General features: G+C 35.0%; 1 protein-coding gene across 2 annotated transcripts in view; it reads left to right on the plus strand.

Moving 5' to 3' along the window:
* The window catches only part of SEMA3A (semaphorin 3A), a 534,862-nt gene that overhangs the window by 376,369 nt on the left and 136,164 nt on the right, over nucleotides 1-22,329 (plus strand). For both annotated transcript variants that reach the window (XM_005550353.5, XM_005550356.5), the window contains one exon: nucleotides 18,578-18,697. In XM_005550353.5, the coding sequence (XP_005550410.2) occupies nucleotides 18,578-18,697 (120 nt within the window). The remainder of the gene's footprint in view (nucleotides 1-18,577; nucleotides 18,698-22,329) is intronic.

The raw sequence follows: 22,329 nt of genomic DNA on the forward strand, positions 1-22,329 counted from the left end.
TACATATTTATATTCAATAAGTCAAGTTCTTTCCACAGGTTGATTTTTATGTTAATTCCCCTTGAATTCTTCTTGAAATGCTATGAAATGTTTCCATTTCTGAGTCATAATTAAATTACCTATTTTTTCTTCTTTCCATTTTTTTCCTTTAATCTCTTTTCTTTCCTTTTCCTTTTCTCCATCTTTTTTCTTTTCTTTCATCCTTTCTTTCTTCCTCTCTCCTTTCCTTCCATGTACTCATCCTTTAAATAAATATGGGTTGGAAAAGGACCATGTAATAGGAATTGTCCTAGGCACTCTGGAGTGAAAGATGAATAGTAAGAAATCCCTATAATGTTTTTACCATTGTTAAAAGACACAGGCCATTTTTTGTAAAGTAAACTGTCAGGAAAATTAAGTGGGTGACTGGTTTGAGGAATAGCCCAGTATTTGCACAGATCATGAAAAGTAATTATAATCATTTAAATAAATTAATTAAAATGAATTACAGAATTTTTAAAATATATAATTTTATATAATTTTATGTTTAATTGATATTTGGGGATGTCTAAAATACAAAGCAATATGTTTAAAAGTTTTATCTGTGTTTAAAAGTATTAGGATTTAGAATAAATTTATTCTGTGTGTTGCCTAAAGACATAAATCAAACTGTACATATGTGTATAGATACATAGATATTTTCAAGGGACAACTTGATTGATTTGTTACAGCTGCCTACAATGATGTATATGTTTAGAAGGATTTAGAGTTGGAATCTGAGTTCCTGGGAAAAGACTGACTCAATCTAGCAGCAATGTTGCCTATAGGTGAAGGAAGTTAGGTAGAAGATCACAAAGCAAAGGTATCCCCCATCTTTAATACCTATACATTAGCAAACACGGGAAATTCATCCTTGAAAATTGCATATTATATATATAGTTATTATGTTAAAATATTCATGACCCGTATTAAAGACGGTGAGGCAGACTTTATTCAGGGGTACTGCTACAATGAAGTTTTGTAATGGGGGTAAGAGATTGAGTTTAATACAGGATATCCTGAATACAAAGATAAGTGGAAATTTATAGCTAAGAAGCAAAGTGGGAGTCAGTGGGTGGAAAATTGCCCAGAGGAAACATCGGAGTAATGGGAATCGTGGGTAAATCGATTAGATAGGATTATTACTGAAGGCAGGCCAGGGTGATAAGATATTGACAGTGAGGTAGGGCAGTGGGGTAGGAATTTGATCACACGTATCAACGATGGGAGAGTTTCTGTAAACTGACTAAACAGGATTCTTGTGAAAACTGGACCAAGCAGAGATGAACATGGAAATCAGACAGTCAGGGCCTTCTTGTGAAGAGAGTTCAGGGGAGTCTGACTAGAGTTAGGTAGGGAGAGAACCTGTCAACTGAAAGTCACTTCACACTTTTATAGTACAGCAAATGTTTTTCTGGTTATGTAACAGTGGATCCAAAAAAAGTGTGTTCTTCTATCAAATTTTATACTATCCCTAGCTGATGCATAATTTGAAACTTTTGGAAAGGAGTAAATAGAAAACACAATGAAATAAGAACCCAGAGAGGTTGAGAATTTTGTGCTGATACTCCTACTGACTCATGAATATAGTGAGCAAGTATGCTAACTTTCTTTGGCCTTTAGCTTCTCATCTATTAAGTGAGACAACATATATATCACTGTGAGAAACAACTCTAATAGTTTTTGTGGAAATTATTTGAAAAGTAGAAAAATCTTCAATAATATAAGGCTAAAAGTATAACTGAACAAACGAAAATCTATTAACATCAAAAAGCTACATTTACCATGAACAAATTACGTTAAAATATTCAGTGAGATAATACCTGAGGATGAATAGAAATGGCTAATTTACCTATATACAGCTGTTACCTTTGAAAATGCAAACTTCTCCCTTTCTGTTAAAATCGAATCTTTCCTCTACTAATTACTATGATAACTAGCATTTAGTAAATGTAGTTTCAACAATAGCTTTATGAGGCAGATATAGTTATCCCATTTTCTTGATCTTGATCAGAAAATAGAATGATTTCCTATGCTTGATCAGGAAATATAATGATTCAGATTCTTCATTAAAAATCTTTACATTCAAAAATTTATGCATGTTTTGGGTACTATTCTAGACATTGAGATCAAAATTTCAGTGTCCTTGATGATGTTTTGATAGCAATTGGAATATTTGGATTTGAACTTGTCCATTAACACACAGATGATAAGTAATAGATTTCAACAAATATATTACCTTTTCTGGCTCATCAACTGTGTAAGTATAATGATAATCAACTCATCCAGGCATGGTAGCCCGTGCCTGTATTCCTCACACTTTGGGAGGATGAGGAGGATGGATCACTTGAGGTCAGAAGTTCGAGACCACCCTGGCCAACACGGTGAAGCCCCATCTTTACTAAAAATACAAAAATTAGCCAGGCGTGGTGGCACGTGCCCATGGTCTCAGTTACTGGGGAGGTTGAGGCAGGAGAATCGCTTGAACCCGGGAGGTGCAGGTTTCAGTGAGCCATGATCATGCCACTGAACTCCAGCCTGGGCGACAGAGCGAGACTCTTTCAAAGAAAAAGTAAAATAAAATAACTAACTCACAGAATTCCTGTAAGGCTCAAAGGAACCCATACAAAATATTATGTAACTGAGATATTAATAATTAACAATATAAATATAATGTTAGTCATTATTGCTATTATTAGTATATGTAATAGAGTAGTATGGACAATTTCTAAGTGAAAACATTGTTAATGAAATTAATTCAATACTCCTTAACGGTCGTGACCACTGCAGTGTTTCGTTGTTCTGAATCTGATTTGGTCTGAAAGTTGAAGGTAATAACCATGCTTATCTAGTTATCTTACAAATTGTCTGCATATTATAATACAAACTGAAGCTTTATTTGATTTCACGAATGAATCAACCCAATCAAGCATATTTGATTTCATAATCGGATCAACTCATTCAATGGCTGAGATAGCAGATGTAGTTTGTGATTGTGATTTCTAAAATTATTCACCTCAAGGCATTTCCCACATCTTTTATGGAACTTTCTCCTCTCTCTCCCTCTCTATCTCTGCCTCTCTCTCCCTATTATTAACACAAACAACTATGGGATTCTTGTGGTTAGCCCAAATGCAGTTAGTTCAGCAGCCGCAATAAACTCATGATCCACAATGCCCTGTGGAGGATAACTTAATCACTTAATCATGATTTTAGAGACTCACCTGCATCAGCCACTGGAGTAGCTGGGATTACAGGTGACCATCACACCCGGCTAATTTGTGTATTTTTAGTAGAGACAGGGTTTCACCGTGTTGGCCAGGCTGGTCAAGAATACTTTCAAAGAAGAAAAGCAACTTCACTGCATTTTTCCACGCTTACTAAATTTTTTTTCGAATTTTATGGAACTTAATTAAAAGGATCTAAGACATGGAGTTTGCTGAATCTGATAGAGTGACACCAGATCATTTCACAGCACCTTGTATATAAGGATCCTGAAAAAATATAAATCATTATGATAGAGGTGCATAGAGAGACACACATTTTTAAAAGTGCGACGGTGTGATAATATTGCCTTACTAATGTTTTCAAAAATCAATTAATTAATTGTAACATTATAAAATATTTGTGTTTTGGTATTTCTGCATTAAATCGAGATTTTGATTTTTCTCCATTAAGATTTATATAGTGAAAGGAAAACAGAAGTTTTTATATATTTTATTTCAAGGAGAAATATATTTTTCTTCCAGCTCTACTCAACATTAAAATATATTTCATGCTATTTTGCTGATAACCCTTATAGATCCTTTAATATTGCTTTTCATACTTTTTTTATGCAAGGTATATTTTATTCACTTAGAATTTTATTAAAATTTATTTCCATTTTCAGTTAACCTCATTTAAGTAATGCCTCAGTTTACATATTTTGTGCACTTCAAGATGATTCATGGCATTCATTGGTTATTTTTGGACTTTAATTTACAGATGCAATTTTTGCATTTCTTTCTTAATATATGATTTTAGAAATAGCTATTGGATGGCTCCTGGGATTTGTACCATCCCTTCCTTAATAAACATAAGAAAATAAATAGCATTATTATTTTTAACAATGATTTAAATAAACAGTAAGAAATAAATATTAAGAAGAAAGAGACTTTTTCTTTCATTTGACACCTGATTTCCAAAGTGACACAAGGAGAGTTTGATGGAAATTCTGCACTGTATCTTGAGTAAATAATAGTCAGCTGTGACTTATGGACAATAATTCCTTTCAAAGGGCTCCTGTAATACTGAAAACCACAAGAATAGGTGTGAGTGGCTGTGGCAGCCATCAGGGCTCCAAGACAGGATTGTAACCAAAATAGGAACTGACCTGAACATTTATAGTACAGTAAACAAACAACCTCCTTACTTGTTATCCCTGATTTCCGGAGCCTGTGCTTACCATTTCCTACTGATTTCCTTGAAAAGTCTACTGGAAATGAAGTGCCTTTAAACAAGTCACACTGGGTAAAGGACTGTCTTTGCAGCATTAGATTCAGATAGAAGGCTACAATAGGAAAAGCGGGGTCAAGATACTGGTTAATCTTATGCACTTTTAGAGTGGGCCATTCTTAGGCCTAGTTAAGGAAAAGTTCATTGCTATGGCTATGACAACACAGTAAACCAGAAGCCAGGACATGCCACTGGATTGAACCTACATAGTTTCTGTGTCACTGAGTATGGTATCATACAGAAAAGCGAAACCTCTCCGCATTCCCTCATGCAGCTGGGATAATATAACTCATCATTACTCTCTGCCCAGTTTTGCACCAAACACGTATATTAAACCAACAGCTGTAATTCAAGCAACTATTACACCAAGAATGGACTTTGTTGTTAAAGAGCAAGCCTGTAGCTTGAGGCACATAGTTATACTTTCTGCTCTCTCTCTCTCATATATATATATATATATATATCAGGTTATCAGATAAATATATATATATATCTTTATCAGATAAAAATATATATTAATAAGAAATAAGTTGTATATTTTAAATACATATATTTTATCTGATATATATATATTTTATCTGATAACCCTTATTCTTTTTATATTGCTTTTCTATGTATTTATATATTTTTTCTATATAGAGTGTGTGTGTGCCTGTGCACGCATGTGCATGCATGTGCTGGTGATGACATTTATGATATTCATCTAAATTTAATTTTCTCTTGTAGAACAGAATGTACAGGATATAAAACAAATCATCATATTAATATGTCTTTTTTGGTATTGTAGATTCTAAACCTTCAAAGTGCTATGGAATTTTTAGCATTAGAGTAGTGAAATGCTCATGAATTTTTCCATTGCTGTTACTTGAGAGCTGTTATTTGAAAAACATATATATATATAATACAGTACATAATAGTATTGAACAAAGACCCTGGATAAGGAAATAAATACAGTCAAGATACCTGTATTCTGGCTGCTGTTATTCACCTTTGCTCCCATTTTTGGTATTTTTCTAGTGCTTAAAATTCACTTGTTATACACAGTAACATTTCTATTGATGGCTTAACTTCGTTGACCCTGTTTTGCAAATGAAAGCTGAATACATTCTAAGCTGGTAAAAGAATCTGTTTTGAATCAATAGCTCTCTGAATCTTCTTTGTTTATCCTACTAAACCATCTCTCTTTGCACTAAATTTCAATAAAACCAAATGGCAACCGTATGACTGTTAGAAATATTTTGAATATCATTGGAAATCAAAATTTCAACCATCTGAGAGGAACAAAAAAGCAGACTCTCATAACATTCTGATTCTTGGATACATTTCAAAGTGTTGTATCATGCACCTGAACTTTGAGACTTTTTAAAATTCTTGAGGGATTTATTTTTATATATTTGTCCTTAGTTGTTACTCCTCTTAATGATATGATATATTATAATGTCTATCATGTTTACTGTGGCTCAAATTGCAGGACCTCAATAGCACTAATTTTTGCCAAGTGAATGCAATTGAGAATGTAAAGCTGCACATGCATCTTAAGTTACAGTGCATTCCAAAATGCCTATGTCAACCCTTAAATTTCATTACTTTTTCAAAGGTCAAATTTGACTTTAACTTTTCATTTTTTTAAATTTTATTTTGGGCACATCGAGACATAATAAAACTGCATTAAGTGGATAATTAGAATTACCTTCTAATTTAGGAGTCTATCAAATAATAAAATTACATTAAATTTCAAAATCCTCATGTATAATTGTTGGAATAGTTTTTCATGGTTCTTCACATTTCTCACATCTTATAAGCAGAGGTCCTGACTACCTTTTTGCACACTTTTAAAAAAAACTGTTTTTAATGATCGCCATTCTAACTGGTGTGAGACGGTATCTCATTGTGGTTTTGATTTGCATTTCTCTGATGACCAGTGATGATGAGCATTTTTTCATGTGTCTGTTGGCTGCATAAATGTCTTCTTCTGAGAAATGTCTGCTAATATCCTTCTCCCACTTTTTGATGGGGTTGTTTGATTTTTTCTGGTAAATTTGTTTAAGTTCTTTGTAGATTCTGGATATTAGCCCTTTGTCAGATATGTAGATGTGGAGAAATAGGAACACTTTTACACTGTTGGTGGGACTGTAAACTAGTTCAACCATTGTGGAAGATAGTGTGGCGATTCCTCAAGGATCTAGAACTAGAAATGTCGTTTGACCCAGCCATCCCATTACTGGATGTATACCCAAAGAATTATAAATGATGCTTCTATAAAGACACATGCACATGTGGGGATATACCCAAAGGATTATACATCATGCTGCTGTAAAGACACATGCACACGTATGTTTATTGCAGCACTATTCTCAATAGCAAAGACTTGGAACCAACCCAAATGTCCATCAATGATAGACTGGATTAAGAAAATGTGGCACATATATACCATGGAATATTATGCAGCCATATAAAGGATGAGTTCATGTCCTTTGTGGGAACATGGATTAAGCTGGAAACCATCATTCTGAGCAAACTATCTCAAGGACAGAAAACCAAACACTGCATGTTCTTGCTCATAGGTGAGAATTGAACAATGAGAACACTTAGACACAGGGTGGGGAACATCATACACCGGGCCCTGTCGTGGGGTGAGGGTAGTGAGGAGGGATAGCGTTAGGAGATATACCTAATGTAAATGACGAGTTAATGGGTGTAGCACACCAACATGGCACATGTATACATATGCAACAAACCTGTACGTTGTACACACGTACCCTAGAACTTAAAGTATAATAAAAAATTGTTTTGTTAAGTTTTTTTTAAAAAAAACTGTTTATACAGTTACGATAGTGTCTTCCTCTGAAGTAGAAGGTTGGTTTGCAAATGGTCTTGGGAAACAGAGAATGCCTCCCTCTGAAGCAAAGGGCAGACATGTGCACTGTCCAGTGCAATCAACATAATATCTCCCTCAATATCTAAAGGTCAGCATGCTATACCTATTATATAATATTTCGGTTTTCTCATCCAGAGTTCCTCTCCAATAATGCAACTCACCACATGTATGGGTATTACCTGATCCTCTTCCGAATACCCAGTGGAAATAGCACAAGAAATTCTAATACTCTGGCTAGTACTATTTCTGTGAGTAATAAAGTCCTTTATCTCTGAACCCTTAGTCACAAATCTTTTGTTAGTATTCATGAAAGCATGGTAGGCTAACTCATTATCTTACAAATAGTGTAAAACCCCAGACCCTTTATAATTTTTGAAAATATCGATTGTAATTTTATGTGGACACTCTGGATAATCTTACAAATGAAAGAATATGGTCAGTTTATCCATTTTAAAATATGATTTTCATCAAGAATTTTGATGGCACTTCAGTTGTACAGATAACTGATTTTTGATGAACTCCAGTAAATACCTTATCACATGTCACAGAAATGAGCATAGATTTTCATATGTATGTACCTTTCATATGTATGTATATATCTGTGTGTGGGTAAATATCTGATATGTTGAACCAAATAATTACAGTTTAACTCTAGCCTTCAGAAGTAGTATAATAATATCCAGCACTTATGGAGAGCTTGCTTTATACCTGGTATTGATCTAAATGCATTTCGTATATTAACTCGTTTGGGTGACTTGTATTTGGTTACAAGTCCATATTTCTTTTCAAGTAATTAAACAAGCAAATTTTGCATGTAAGGTAAAAGATACATGGCAAATAAAACTTTGTCATGAAGTTTATTTCAGAAGTTACGTAGTATTCATATTTTGAATTAATACATTTTACTAATACAGTCAAATAAGTTGGTATTAATTATGTTTGACTTGCCATGAACCAAGTCTCATACAGATAAACTGAAATTTTTGGAAACATTTTAGGGTCAGGATTAAAATTTAAATGCATTTTATTTATTTATTTATTTATTTATTTTTGCAAAGTAAGGCTAGCATTGGAAATAGAGACATTTTATAAAAATCTTTTAGAAGATTTGGAGATTTTGATTTATTTTCCTTTTTACTGGAAATTTCAATTGCATCCTTAAGTGGCTGAAATGAAGATGAAATATTTGGCATTGGTTAACAAATTATTATTTAGATTTGACTGGACACCATATTTCATCCGTACATCAGTGTACATACTTTTAGAGTACAGTAAGTATTTTACAATCTGGAAGGTCCATTATCATGATTTGACCAGTTCCTTCAGGAGAAAAGATTTTGGCCAGTATCTTCTTTCCTCATATTTAGCAAGTTGATCCAAGTCCCACTGACACGTAGTTTCTAATACTTGTGTTTAGTATTCTTCTATATGTGTCTGATAATCTTCATAAGTAGATTTCTACTCATTTCCGATAGTACACTGTCCATCATATCTTGTATTAAACAGGGACTCTAATAATATTTTATTTAGATATGTTATGTCTTAAGACAAATATGCTATCACCAACTTTTGACTGTTTTCCTTTGCTTGACCTAGTAAAAAAAACAGTAAAAATCATTTGTGCAATAACAGTAAAACTCATTTGTGCAATAACAATAAAAACCATCAGCTTCTTATGTACACCGGACCTCATGAAACTTTCCCGAAGCTCTGCCATTTAATTTTAATATACATCTACTTACTTTTAGCCTTTTTAGTTGGTAGCAAGGAAAAGAGACTGCAAAATTATGGTAGCTCTGAAAACTTGACACACTATTTCTAGAGATGAAGAATCTTGGCTTTTGGCTTTAAGAGCAGAAAATTCCTGAAGCTTCTCACTGTTCCATTCAAATTAGGTGCAAAATATACTGTACTATCCATGCTATCCATGGTGTTAAATGTAACTGTTATGTATGCATACATGTGTGCATGTGTTTATTCCACATGTATTCAACGCTAAAAGACAGGTTTTTTAGTATTGTGCTTGAAATGATACCAACATTAATACAACTTTTTGATTATAGATTTTAATATGCATTTAAAAAGCAGAAATCTTTCATATTTAGAAGTAAATAAAATTATTAACTAATGACCTTTAGTCATTAGTTCATACAGTGAGCATGTGTGTGTTTTTAAACAGGTCAAATTTATGTTCCCTTTATATTACATATCATAATGAGCTAGTCTATGGCAGTAAGATATATCTTTTCATCATGGTTTTATCAAAGACCACCTGTGTGATTGATATGGAAAGAGTTTTATTATGGGAATTAGACCTTATACAATCATGAGAGCTGGTGAAGAATTCTATGGAAGGCTACTGCCTGAGACAGGTAGTGGGTGTGAAGTTGTTGTAGGTAACTATAGTTGTTGATGTTTATAGAAGAAAAGCCAGATATGAAGTAGGAAGAGTAAGGATGAACTGAGACCCACAGCACAAACTAGGACCAGAGTCTATCTTTTACTACCTCTAACTTTCTTTGGGTTGATTTGGGTGACTTAAAGAAGAAACGGATGTCTTTTGTCATGGAGCTATACAAATATCAGGACTCAGTCTGGTAGAAACTAACAAATGAGATTTGGTGGAAGCCAGAGGACCTGGAGGCCCTGGTGTGGCCAGCAGATCAGAACAACCTAGGGAGTGTAATGGTTGCAGCTTAATTTATACCTCCCAAACCTCATGCGGATTTCATTGATAGCCAGCCTAAACCAACCTGCAGGAAACGGAATTTGAGGAAATATTTTTCTAGCTTATTTCAGTTGGCACAGTACAATTCTGCCACAGCTATTGACTAACGCATGCTGTATTTGCTGTTGTATTGAGACAATGAATCATGGCATTTTTACTGCTTTGATAACAACAGTGATTATAATTTATAAGTCTTCACTGCCAGAGGACTAGGATTTCATATAAATTCTATTGAACAAAATGCAATTGCCCTTGGTAGCTGAAATGGGCATAAAGTAATACTCAAAACCAATTTTTAAAAATCTATCTCTGTTTAGCACCAAGTATGGGCTTAAACTCTGTTAACTGCATCCTTACAAAGAATGAACTATTCATAATGGAGCTCCTCATAATTTGTGAAATGGCATAATATGTAGAAGAGTGTGAGAGTTAAGCAGTCAGAGAAATATCCAAACAATAGTGAAGTTTAATTATTTTAAGAATTGGGGCCGAGCACGGTGGCTCACGCCTGTAATCCCAGCACTTTGGGAGGCCGAGGCGGGTGGATCACCTGAGGTCAGGAGTTCAAGACCAGCCTGACCAACATGGAGAAACCCTGACTCTACTAAAAATATAAAATTAGTCAGGGTGGTGGCACATGTGTGTATTCCCAGCTACTCAGGAGGCTGAGGCAGGAGAATCGCTTGAACTCGGTAGATGGAGGTTGCGGTGAGCCAAGATCGCACCATTGCACTCCAGCCTGGGCAACAAGAGCGAAACTCCATCTCAAAAAACAAAACAAAACAAAAAAATTGGATAACCAGTTACCTATCAATTAATAAGTGCTAGTCATCATGCTAAGTAATTTACATGAATATATCATTAATCTCATTTTCAGTTGAGGGCGCTCAGGCTCAGAGATTCTAAGTAACTTTGTTACAGTCACACAGCAAATGGAAAATGCCTGAGTAATTTTAACCCATGTCTAACTGACTTTAAAGCAGTGGTTCCCCAATCTTTTTGGCACCAGGAACTGGTTTCGTGGAAGACAATTTTTCCATGGGCAAAAAAGGGGATGGTTTTGGGATGAAACTGTTCCACCACAGATCGTCAGATATTAATTAGATTCTCACAAGGAGACCTCAACCTAGATCCCTTGTATGCACAGTTCATAAAAGTGTTCAACCTCCTATGAGAATCTAATGCGGCAGTGGATCAGACAGAAGGCGGAGTAGGCAGCTGACTGGCCTACTGCTCACCTCCTGCTGTGCAGCCTGTTCTTAACAGGCCATTGACTGGTACCAGTCTACCTGGGGTTTGGGAACCCCTGCTCTAAGGTGTAAGACTGATACAAGTAATTACCCCCATTTCTGTTTCACCGTTATGAAATTGTTCGTTTTGCCCTACATGTTTTTTCTTAAAGTTTTTGAGAATACCTTTTCAAATGCAAATATCCTTGAATAAGTAACATCTTCATTACATATCAATAAATATAAATTTAACAATTCCTAATTTCTGAAATTTAAATGCATGCATAAATTATTTCTCCAAGTTGATATATACATACGGTTTACATACAAATATCCACATATATGTGCATATTTGGGAAGATTATGATATATGGATGATATTTGAAGAAATAATAAAATTATGCCAGAAAAAAATGAAATTTGTAAAACGTCCTCTTTAATATCTAATTCTGTACAAAGCAGAAGATCCAAAGTTGGCTTATGGGTGACAAAATTATGATACCACGTATGTTCTGACGGTCAAAATATTTTAAGTAATGGTAAATTTAAGTATCTTTTGACTAAGCAGCAGATTGCCTCCAATTACCCACTTTCTTTTTAATGTTTGTATTACTCCATTAGGGCTAGCATAATAAAGTGGCACAGACTGGTTGGCTAAAACAACAGAAATTTATGTTCCAGTTCTGGAGGCTAGAAGTCCAAGTTCAAGGTGTAAGCAGGGTTGAGTTCCTCTGAGCCTCCTCTCCTTGCCTTGCAGATGACTGTCCTCTTGCTGCCTATTCACATGGCCCTTCCTCTGTGCACTCATGCCCCCGATGTCTCCTTATGTGTCCAAGTTTCTTCTTCTTATAAAGACACCAGCCAGGTTGGATTAGGGTCTACGCTAAGGGCCTCATTTTGACTTAGTCACCTCCTTAATGACCCTATCCCCAAATAGAGTCATATTCCCAGATGGTAGAGATTAGAATTTCAAGGTATAAATTTTGAGAAAATGGAGTTCAGACTATAAGACAATCTCACAACTCTGGTTTGATAGTTCATTTACCCTGTGGGCACTTGACTTCTTTTCAAACCTTTTTATATTGTAAAAGTTCTTTCTTTCTGAATGTTCTACTTTTTAATCTCCTTTTAAATCAACTAAATTTTTGGTCATGAAAAAAGGAAGAAAAGGACAAGAGTATACATGTGAAATATGCCATAGGCACTTGCATTTGAATAAATGATACATCAGTGCGTATGTAACAAACACTAAACTTGATTAGAGTCTCCAATTATTATAAGATGCATTCAGATAATATTTTATATTATAACTATAAAACAGACTTTAGGGCCGGGCGCGGTGGCTCAAGCCTGTAATCCCAGCACTTTGGGAGGCCGAGACGGGTAGATCACGAGGTCAGGAGATCGAGACCATCCTGGCTAACACAGTGAAACCCCGTCTCTACTAAAAATACAAAAAACTAGCCGGGCGAGGTGGCGGGCGCCTGTAGTCCCAGCTACTCGGGAGGCTGAGGCAGGAGAATGGTGTAAACCCGGGAGGCAGAGCTTGCAGTGAGCTGAGATCCGGCCACTGCACTCCAGCCTGGGAGACAGAGCCAGACTCTGTCTCAAAAAAAAAAAAACAACAACCACCAGACTTTAGTACTTTGGATTTTAAGGACTCTAACAAAAATTAATGTTTGATATTAGGCAAGACAAGGGGTAGAAAGGAGGTAGATGTGAATAAAATCAAGCATTCTTCTAAAATATGGGCTCAGTTTTTCTGTCTTTCCCTAAGGCTACATCTCACGTGCAATTAAAGATGCAGTTCATCTCTCTTTTATGTGTAATGATTTCTGTTATGGTAAAGGCATGTATGTTAGAATTAAATATGCCAAATAATTTTGTCCACAATAAATTCCTTTAGATTGTAACTCTCCTTACTTGATGTAAACAAATGGCTTGGTTGCATTAAGGCATGAACACTAAATATTCAGCCCCTTGCATAAAATTGGAAACCACTGAATATCATTTTTGAAATAAGGATGAGGATTGTGAGTACTTCATCATTTTCCTGGTTTGGTAGGAAACATATTTATGTAGATTTCCCAGAATATTTGCAATTGTCTGCATTTATTGCAATATAAGATGAAGAAAGGTTATGCTAGGTACATATAATGGACCACAGTCAAATCATGCAAATGAATGGCACACATCATGATGAATCCGAGTGACAGTATAATATAAAAGAAAACATAAGCCTAAAAATTGATATCATAAGCTTCTATGGTCCACACAGAACTTCAAAGTGAATTTTTTGAACTCCTTTAAATAAAAGAAAATCACAGCGGTCAGCTTTTGCTAATAGCATAGTCTATAGTGCCTATGTGGATAATCATTTTGAACATGTTTGAAGGTTTCAAGTAATTTGAAAGAAAAATGTTTATAGAATCTTGAACAATATTTCTAGAACTTCAAAACAAATAGTCAATCTAGAGGGAAAAGAGCAGTCAAATTGGGCACTTAACTGCAATGAACATTTAAGTAAAATAATTTGTGAGCCTTATACAGAGAGTCTTCATTTAGTTTAATCATATAATTCAAGCCACTTTAAAAGTTGTTTCTCAGTTATCATAGGTTTAATGGTGATATAGTTCAATTAATATGAATATGCTTACATACCAAAATTACTGGCTATGTAACATTGCTAACTTTGTTGTGTTAGTTGAATCAGTATTATTTTAAATCTCTAAAACATATAAAAGCATTGATATGGAAAGTTCAATTCATTTTATTATGGCATATTCTAAATACTGATGGTAAAAATGCCTCCCAAAATGGACAGAACTGCCTATTCATCACTTTAAAAGGTGAATGTTAAAAAATTCCAAGTCACAAATTCAACATTAGAAGGCTAATATCATAATTAGAACATGGTTTATATTTTAGTTTTATTAGATAAGCCTCTTTGGAGAAGAGATTTCTAACATCCTTTAGTGAATAGTAAAGTATTAGAAAGACACAATTATGGATGATCGGATTACAGCTATAATAGCACAAGGTTAAAAGAAAAAAAAAAAGACTAAACATTATTGCCAGATAAGTGCGGAAAAGCTTAAATAGAGGAAGGGATGAAGTGAGTGACAGGAACAATCTCACGGATTACTGCTTTGGCACGAAGATTCCAGTATTCAGCTAGCTTGCCAAATAAATTGACCAGAGAAAAAGAAAGTCAACAGATTAACTTCAGGAATTAAGCTTATTAATGGGTTTTCAGGCATAAATGTATCCACCCATCATGATAGGAAAAGATTTCCTTTGCTTTCCCAGCTGCTAGATTATGCACCAAAATATTTCTACATAAACTATTGATGGAATAGAAGCATTTTTTTTTCTTTTTACATGAATTCTCATTGACCTGAGTCAATGTTATATGCTACCCATTCATTTTGGACTGATTCGTAGTTGAGCCAGAACAAGTTGTTTGATTTAATCATGAACTGAATATATTTGAATAGAGATTGTTCACGTTCACAAGTCTTCTCTCCTTTTCTCTTCGCTTACTTAGAGTAAAATTTAACTGCTCCATCCAGAATTTAAGAACATGCAAGGAGGTAATTGGAATTGGAGGTAAATCATATTCTTTTGTAGAAAGTATAATTATCGGAAGTTAGTTAAAAACACCTCAGTTCTGTTTTAATTTTCATGCATGGAGCAGTTGTTTTGACAGATGGATGGACTTTATTTTTGTAACCGTCCAGGAAAAGTCTGTGTAACACAGTCTAATCAGTGCTTCATATCTGCAATGTTTGTTTTTGAATCACTGTGCTTTTGGCTCCTGTATCTTTTTCTAGGGGTAGACATTTTCTTCTAAATTTATTACGCCAGGTAATATCTTTATACATAATTCCTCATTCCTTTGATCTGGAAAGACCAGAGACCCTTAAAAACATAAGTGTAAGTGGTTTGTCACTAAGGGTGATGAATCGTTACTCCTCAGGTGTGGCCTTGGATTTTACTGGTTTATAACTGGCCTTACTTTTATTTCTAGCTAACAATCTATAACACTGTTGCTCTGGAGAACATTTCAGTAAAATAAGAGGTCAGTATGGTTGCCTGACTCTTGGGAAGTCAACTTGTTGCTAAACTTGTCTGTGTTCATCAACTTAAATTCCAAAAAGGATCAAGGTTTGAAAAATGAATTCATTTTGAACTGATTCCACTCTCTTTATTACATTGTAAATCCTCCAGTGCTGAGCAAAGCAGTGCAGTAGTTTAAGGCCAAAAAGTACATTACATTCTGAGTTTTAAGAATCGTCATGGTTCAAGAAAAGGTCAGAAACACTCTTCTTCTGTCTCCCTAGAGCAGAAATGTGTGAAGTGTGTTTCCTTTTTCTGCCACGCTTCCTTCTTTTTTAGAGGAATGTCCAAGCTGCTTCCAAATAAAATGAATATCCTGTTTTGGAACACTCGAAAACCTTGGCAGCAACAAGCTAGAGAATGAAGGCAAATGAATGAAAGGATTGATACTCTTTTATGTAGGTTTTCTATTAAGAACAAATCCTTACTAACAATGTCTCTGTCAAGGTTTTGCTTCTTCTCTGTCCAGTTCTTTTAATACACTTTCCTCCTCCATTGTTCTTGATGGGTCTTCTCTCAGCTATTTTTAACCAAATTTGAAAGTATTTCCTTCCATTCCTTTGTTTTATTTCAAGCATCTTTATATCCTCTAAGCCCAAGAAATTTCTCTCCATTATATTTGCATCAACCTCCACTTTCAAAATAATATTGAGCTTGCCCCCAGGGCATGGTAACAATACAACCGGCTGCCAACTGGGAGAGCTCAGTGGGGAAATGAAGGGGATCATTCCAGGCCTTAGGCCAATAGGGTGGGTCTAGTTGCTTAGTAAAAAGATAGAATCCCGTTATCAGCACTCTCGGTAGAACCCTTTGCCAGGTTTCACAGCTATGGTCCTGTGATTGATTTTGTTCCAACAGCTCTGTAGGGGAATTGTTGTCATGTTATAGTGGTTCCTCTTTAGTAGTTAATAGAGAACAAATTAAATTTATGATATTCAGTGGAGCCCAATTTCATAGTTAGCAAGAACCCTGAGAGTTTTTCAGTCATTAATTACAATCTGCTAGTTTCCTTCGAAGGACAGATGTAGTCACTATAAATTGCTAATCAGTTATTCAATCTATAAGAGATAAAGAGCCCACAAATTCTGTGATATTATGATTCATAACAGTTGCAGAGGTGACATGAGCCTTTGTTTTGTTCACAAGTATTCTTACTGGTAAAATATGTTCTTCCTTATTTTTTATGGAGAAGTAAGTTCCACTGTCGTATTTCTAAGGAGGCAGTTAGGTGATACTGATAAGACTAAAAAATTGGGGTTTGTGGAAAAAATTGCATGCATATCTATAAAGGCATGGCATGCAAACTGAAATCCTGTTTTTTTCTAGAATGAAAAAGACATCCATCTGGGTCTGCCACTATTATTTATTAGAATATCTGTTTGCTTACCAATATGTACACAGCCAATTTCTTAGTTTCAGCATATGGTGCTGGAACTGGTTATTTCTAATCTGGAATACTATAATATTGAGCCCACAATCAGAGATGATTATCTTTATATAAAAGCAGAGTATGTGGCCACCTACGTGTTTCAAAGTAAACATTTTCCTGAAAATGGCTTCTTTGCAAATGACTGAAATTTTTTTAAGAACACAAATAAATCCTTTGGGTAAGGCTCATGAATGCCTGGTTTGTAAATGAGTTTATCAGATGTTTCCCTTTCCACAACCTCTTTGCTCTGCCCAAGCCTTCATGCCCTATTCTCTTGGGGAAGGAAGAGAGACTCTTACAGAATGGAGAGCTTGTTGCTAAGAGTAGTGGAAGTTAAGTTATATCTGTTTCATAGTTTTACCTAAGAGGTACCCTATTTAAAGTGAAACACGGATGAGAGTCACATACCTTTTGGCTAGGAAATTTTTCCTCATAACAACTTGCAAGATCAATTTATTTCAGAGAGTAATTTTATGCATTGTAGTGCCTTACCAGACAAAAGAAAGACTGAGGATCTGTGTAGCAAAACAGTGGAAGAAATTATGTTTATTTTAGTTACCCCCAAAGTACTCAGCATATGTTAGGAAAGCATGAGGGAGGAGTCATAACTAGAAACTTTCGCATTTTACTTTAAATGGGCCACATTCATTTTTAGGGCAATGTATTTTAGGGTCATCATCAGGTTTCATCCTAGAAAAATAAGTGATAATAGACAGCAATTATTTGAATTTAAATATCAATTAATCTGCTTAAGTTTGGTTACCTGATCCTTATTTTACGGGGGCAATGGAATTAAGATAAAAATAATCAGCCTCAAATATAGAATACAGATGTCATGTGGAAATGTACTCAAATAATTTTACCACCTCAGTTGTAAGCTCCAACTGACTACATAAAGCACTCTGAGCTTTCACTTGAAAACTGGCAAGTCATAGAGAATGACTTTGGGAGTGTGACACACTTAGAAGTCCCAGGAACAACCCAGTCCTGTCATGTGTGCCTGCCTTGCTTGTACTGTTGTCCACACTTGATCCTTAATTGCATTTATAGTTACATATTTGGTTCTTAATTCCAAATGTTCATAGAAAAAAAAAAAAGGTAGTTAAGGAAGTCTATAGCCTTTAACAAAATCATTTTGAATGCAGTTTTTATTATTTACCATGTGAATACTCATTTGGATATTTCCAAAATGGATTACTAATGATGTTTAAACTTTATGTTTATTAGAGGGTCATATTATATTATATTTTTGTTTTCTTTTCCTAAAATGGAACTGAAAACTGATTTTTGCAAGTAAATTTTCACCATCATTTTGTTTAGTTAATTCATTAGTTAATCAAGTAATTTGCTGCTCTCCTCATTTCTGGAAAAATCACCTGTGATTATCGATTATCTAATTTTTTTTTTCTGCTTTTGTATAAATAAATTAAAAATAGTTTTAATGAAAGACTGATGGAAGGTCATAAAATAATTGTTCTCACCAGAGTAAGAAACTCTATATTTTAATGCGTGTTATAATATAAACAAAACAATAGAAAAATAAATAAGTCCTTACAATGTTGTGAAAGGGATGCTAAAAAAAGAAAACAAAAGACAAATCTGTTCCAGCATGCCTAGCACCCTAGAGGATACCTCAGTCATGCTGATTGCTGAAAATCTTTGGTTTTCCTTTTGTCTTACAGAAAGAATGTGCTAATTTCATCAAGGTACTTAAGGCATATAATCAGACTCACTTGTACGCCTGTGGAACGGGGGCTTTTCATCCAATTTGCACCTACATTGAAATTGGACATCATCCTGAGGTAAAGCTGGCTTTTAAAAAATTATGTTTGTCCATGACCCCTTTCTATTCAAAATGCTTCATTACTAATTTCTTCAGTTCATTTTGCTTCTGGTTCACTATTCAGTGGGACCTACTTCAAATTCAGATGCTGTTATTAATTTTAATCTGTGAATGCAAAAAGAATGAGAACATCACTCAACAAAAACTAGGGAGCAGGAGGAAGGAAGGAAGAAAGCATTTGTTTTCACCCTGGATTAGAGTCCAATCCATTTTGCATGTGCAGCAGATGTTAGCAGGCTGAATGTGTGGTGTTTTCTCCTTCATTTGTATGTTGCCAGCCTTCTCCTCCATTTCCATCCTCAGCCAGAAGTGTCTGCCACCAGTTGTTTTCTTCTGCCTAGGGATTAAGAAAGGATGCCATACATTTGCACAATGATCTGGTCTCAGGTTTGACTCACATTATTCACATTTGTATTCTTGCTTGGCTAAGCTTTGATTGTATATTTTTGATTATTATTTTGGAAGTATGGGAAAGAAAAAAAATTTTTTTTTTAATCTCTCTATTCCTTGTAAAGATGTTTTAGTGAGGAAATTATGTACATTTAAGTAAAAATCAAGATAAAGAAAAAGTTGCTAATGTTGAAAGCAGTTTGGTGAATCTGGCTTATCAATAGACTTCAATTATAAACCCTCTTGTAGTTTTTGGCATGAAATCCTAAGAGGAACAAAAGTGTTCACGTGATGAGAAAATCATTGGTGACAGAATTTTCTTCAAAACTGGAACTCAGAAATACTCAACAAATAAAGGACTTATTCTTGAAATATTTCTGATATCCTAAAGATAAAATAAAATTGACCTGGTATTCACTTCTTTATAACTTAAACTTTAGACTCTCTCCCTAAATTTCATAAAGTGTCCCAAAGTGATATAAGTATGTCTTTTGACCCAAATGAATTAGAAATCAAAATAGTTTCTGTTATATCTTCTTTGTATAAGAAATCACCTTAGATATTATGCAGTTTCTAGACTAAACACAGTTATTTTTTCTTCTTGATGAACCAGGGAAGACACATTCCCAAGATCTCACTAGTTGCCAGTATCTCTTCATCCTATTTCCCCAACCATATCCTTCCTTCTTCTCTTTTTTATAAGCCCATATGTATAGTATTTATGCTGACAGACTGAAGAGTTTTAAGTAAAAAGCAACTTTAGGACAGGCAATTCTACTGATGTTGCTTGTTTTACATTGATTAAATTAGGGATAAATTTATGCACATGGTACTGGAGACTTTGTACATGTAATTTGTTTTAGCACCTGATTTAGTCACTCTCTCTTTGCTGTCTTCTCAACCAATTCTTATTGTAATACATCAGTTTTCCTAAAGCTTGCGTGCAAGGCAATTGTCTCACTTTTCTATATTCTGAAGGTAGCTCTAGAGAACCCCCTCCACATGATATTGCACTTTTTACATGAGTCATGGTATTGCACTTTTTACATGCGTCAGGAATTATGGTCTACATGATTGGCAATGGAATCAGGAATGTTGACTTTTGTGTGTGTGTGTGTGTGTGTGTGTGTGAAATGGAGTCTCGCTCTGTTGCCCAGACTGGAGTGCAGTGGCGTGATCTTGGCTCACTGCAACCTCTGCCTCCCAGGTTCAATCAATTCTTCTGTCTCAGCCTCCCAAGTACCAAGTAGCTAGGATTACAGGTGCATGCCGACATGCCTGGCCAATTTTTTGTATTTTACTAGAGACAGGGTTTCACCTTGTTGCCCAGGCTGGTCTCGAATTTCTGAGCTCAGGCAATCCACCGACCTCGGCCTCCCCAAGTGCTAGGATTGCAGGCGTGAGTGACAGAGCCCAGCAGGAATGCCGAACTTTTAGCACAAATTAGCAGAAAGGACCTGGACTTTGGTGTCGCATCTGTCTTCAGATCTTGCTCTACAACTTACTAGCTGTGGAGCACTGGAAATATTACTTAACTTCTCTGAGACTCTGTCTCACACATGCAACACAAGCTAAAAACAATCTTTTGATTCTCGGGGTCTGTATATTTTAAATGCAAGGTTAACTTATCACCTCTAACTGCCTTCTACCGCTCTTAGCACAGTATGACCCATTGACTTTTTTTTTTTTTTTTGTCCCTGTAGAAACTCAAGGAGTTTTAATCCCACCATTGTTAAAAGCATATCTGCTAGCCTCAGACTGCAGAGCTTGCATTCAACCTCAGCTTTGTACTAGCTGCTTAATCTGGTGCAAATTATTTACCTCCTCTGTATCTAAGTTTCTAAGCTAGAAATTTTTAAGGAAAATGGTCTGTACCTCATACAGTTGTGAAAGTTAAACATTGTCTAATGGATAATAAGGACCAAAAGAAGTCAATTAATATTAGAAACTATAACTATTTTAAAATACAAGTCTATACCCGTTTAATACAAAATATAAATCTGCATCACAGCCTAAAACCTGTGTTGCTGTTTTGCTTAATAGCAGTTGTCACTTTGCCTCTTAAATGTTTCTCACTTCATCAGAGATTGTAAATTATGGCACTGGATTCTCATGGCTGCCGGGTGATTCTGCACCTTTCTTAATTTCCCCTTTTTAAATGCGAGGCTTACATGATGTTGATGGTCATTTAAATTAAAACGCCATATGTTATCCTTGCATTTTTATCATTTTCCCGAAATGTTGATTTTTGAAGTTGAGATTTTAATAGAGTTAACGGTCTATTTCCTCTTCCACTCATCAACTACTCATTGCTGCCCTATGGGTGGGCCGCTGGGGAAATGAAGAGGTACAGGTTCTGGAGCCAGGCCATTTACCAGGATTTCCTCTACCCAAATAGCCAATATATAAAGCTTCCTGTCCAAGCATTCTGAGATGGAAGATTGAAATGCGAGTATTTTCCTGAGACTCTGAAACTCACAGGCTTTGAGAGAGGTCCTCCTTCAGAAGCTCAGTGATTTTGATTTGCATGATAACTATAGATTGTGAAATGCTGTTCCAGACTGTTTAGGGGATCAGAAGTAAGATGATTATGCAATTACCTGGGGAATTTGAAGCAGTCTAGACAGTCAATCTATGAAATTCTGGAAAAGATATTATCAATATAGCTTGTCTAGACTACATCAAATTTAATTTTCAATGCTTAAGCTGCCTTAAGAGAGAATCTGCTTTAAATTCATCTATATTATACTTAAAACACTACCTTTGGATTTAAATTGTTATGCTGTTTGTGAAGTTGAAAAAAAGAGACAGTGTATACTTCGTACTATTGGGAGAAGACAGTAAGAGAAAGATCGGGAGAGTCAGAAATAAAATAGCAATCGAAACAGAGGCCAGGATTATTGGCTTAGAGTTCATAAACTCTCACAGAGTTTGAATATATCAACTTCTTTTCTCAAGGACAACTCTTCAGATAAAGAACCCATTTTTCTCCTAAATTCTAGTTTAGAAGTTGTGTATGTACTTTGCTATTACCTGCCCCACTCAAAATGATGAAAGACTAATCTCCTTTTAAAATTTTGTCTAGACATATTACAAATAATTTTATCATAGAAAAAAAGACATTTCATTTGTTGCTTCTATTAAGACTTTTATGGACATTTAAACATTCAGTTTTTTCTTTGCAGTGCTCTTCCTTTTAAA

The sequence above is a fragment of the Macaca fascicularis genome, chromosome 3 (assembly GCF_037993035.2).
Source record: "Macaca fascicularis isolate 582-1 chromosome 3, T2T-MFA8v1.1".
In the NCBI taxonomy this organism is placed as follows: Eukaryota; Metazoa; Chordata; class Mammalia; order Primates; family Cercopithecidae; genus Macaca; species Macaca fascicularis.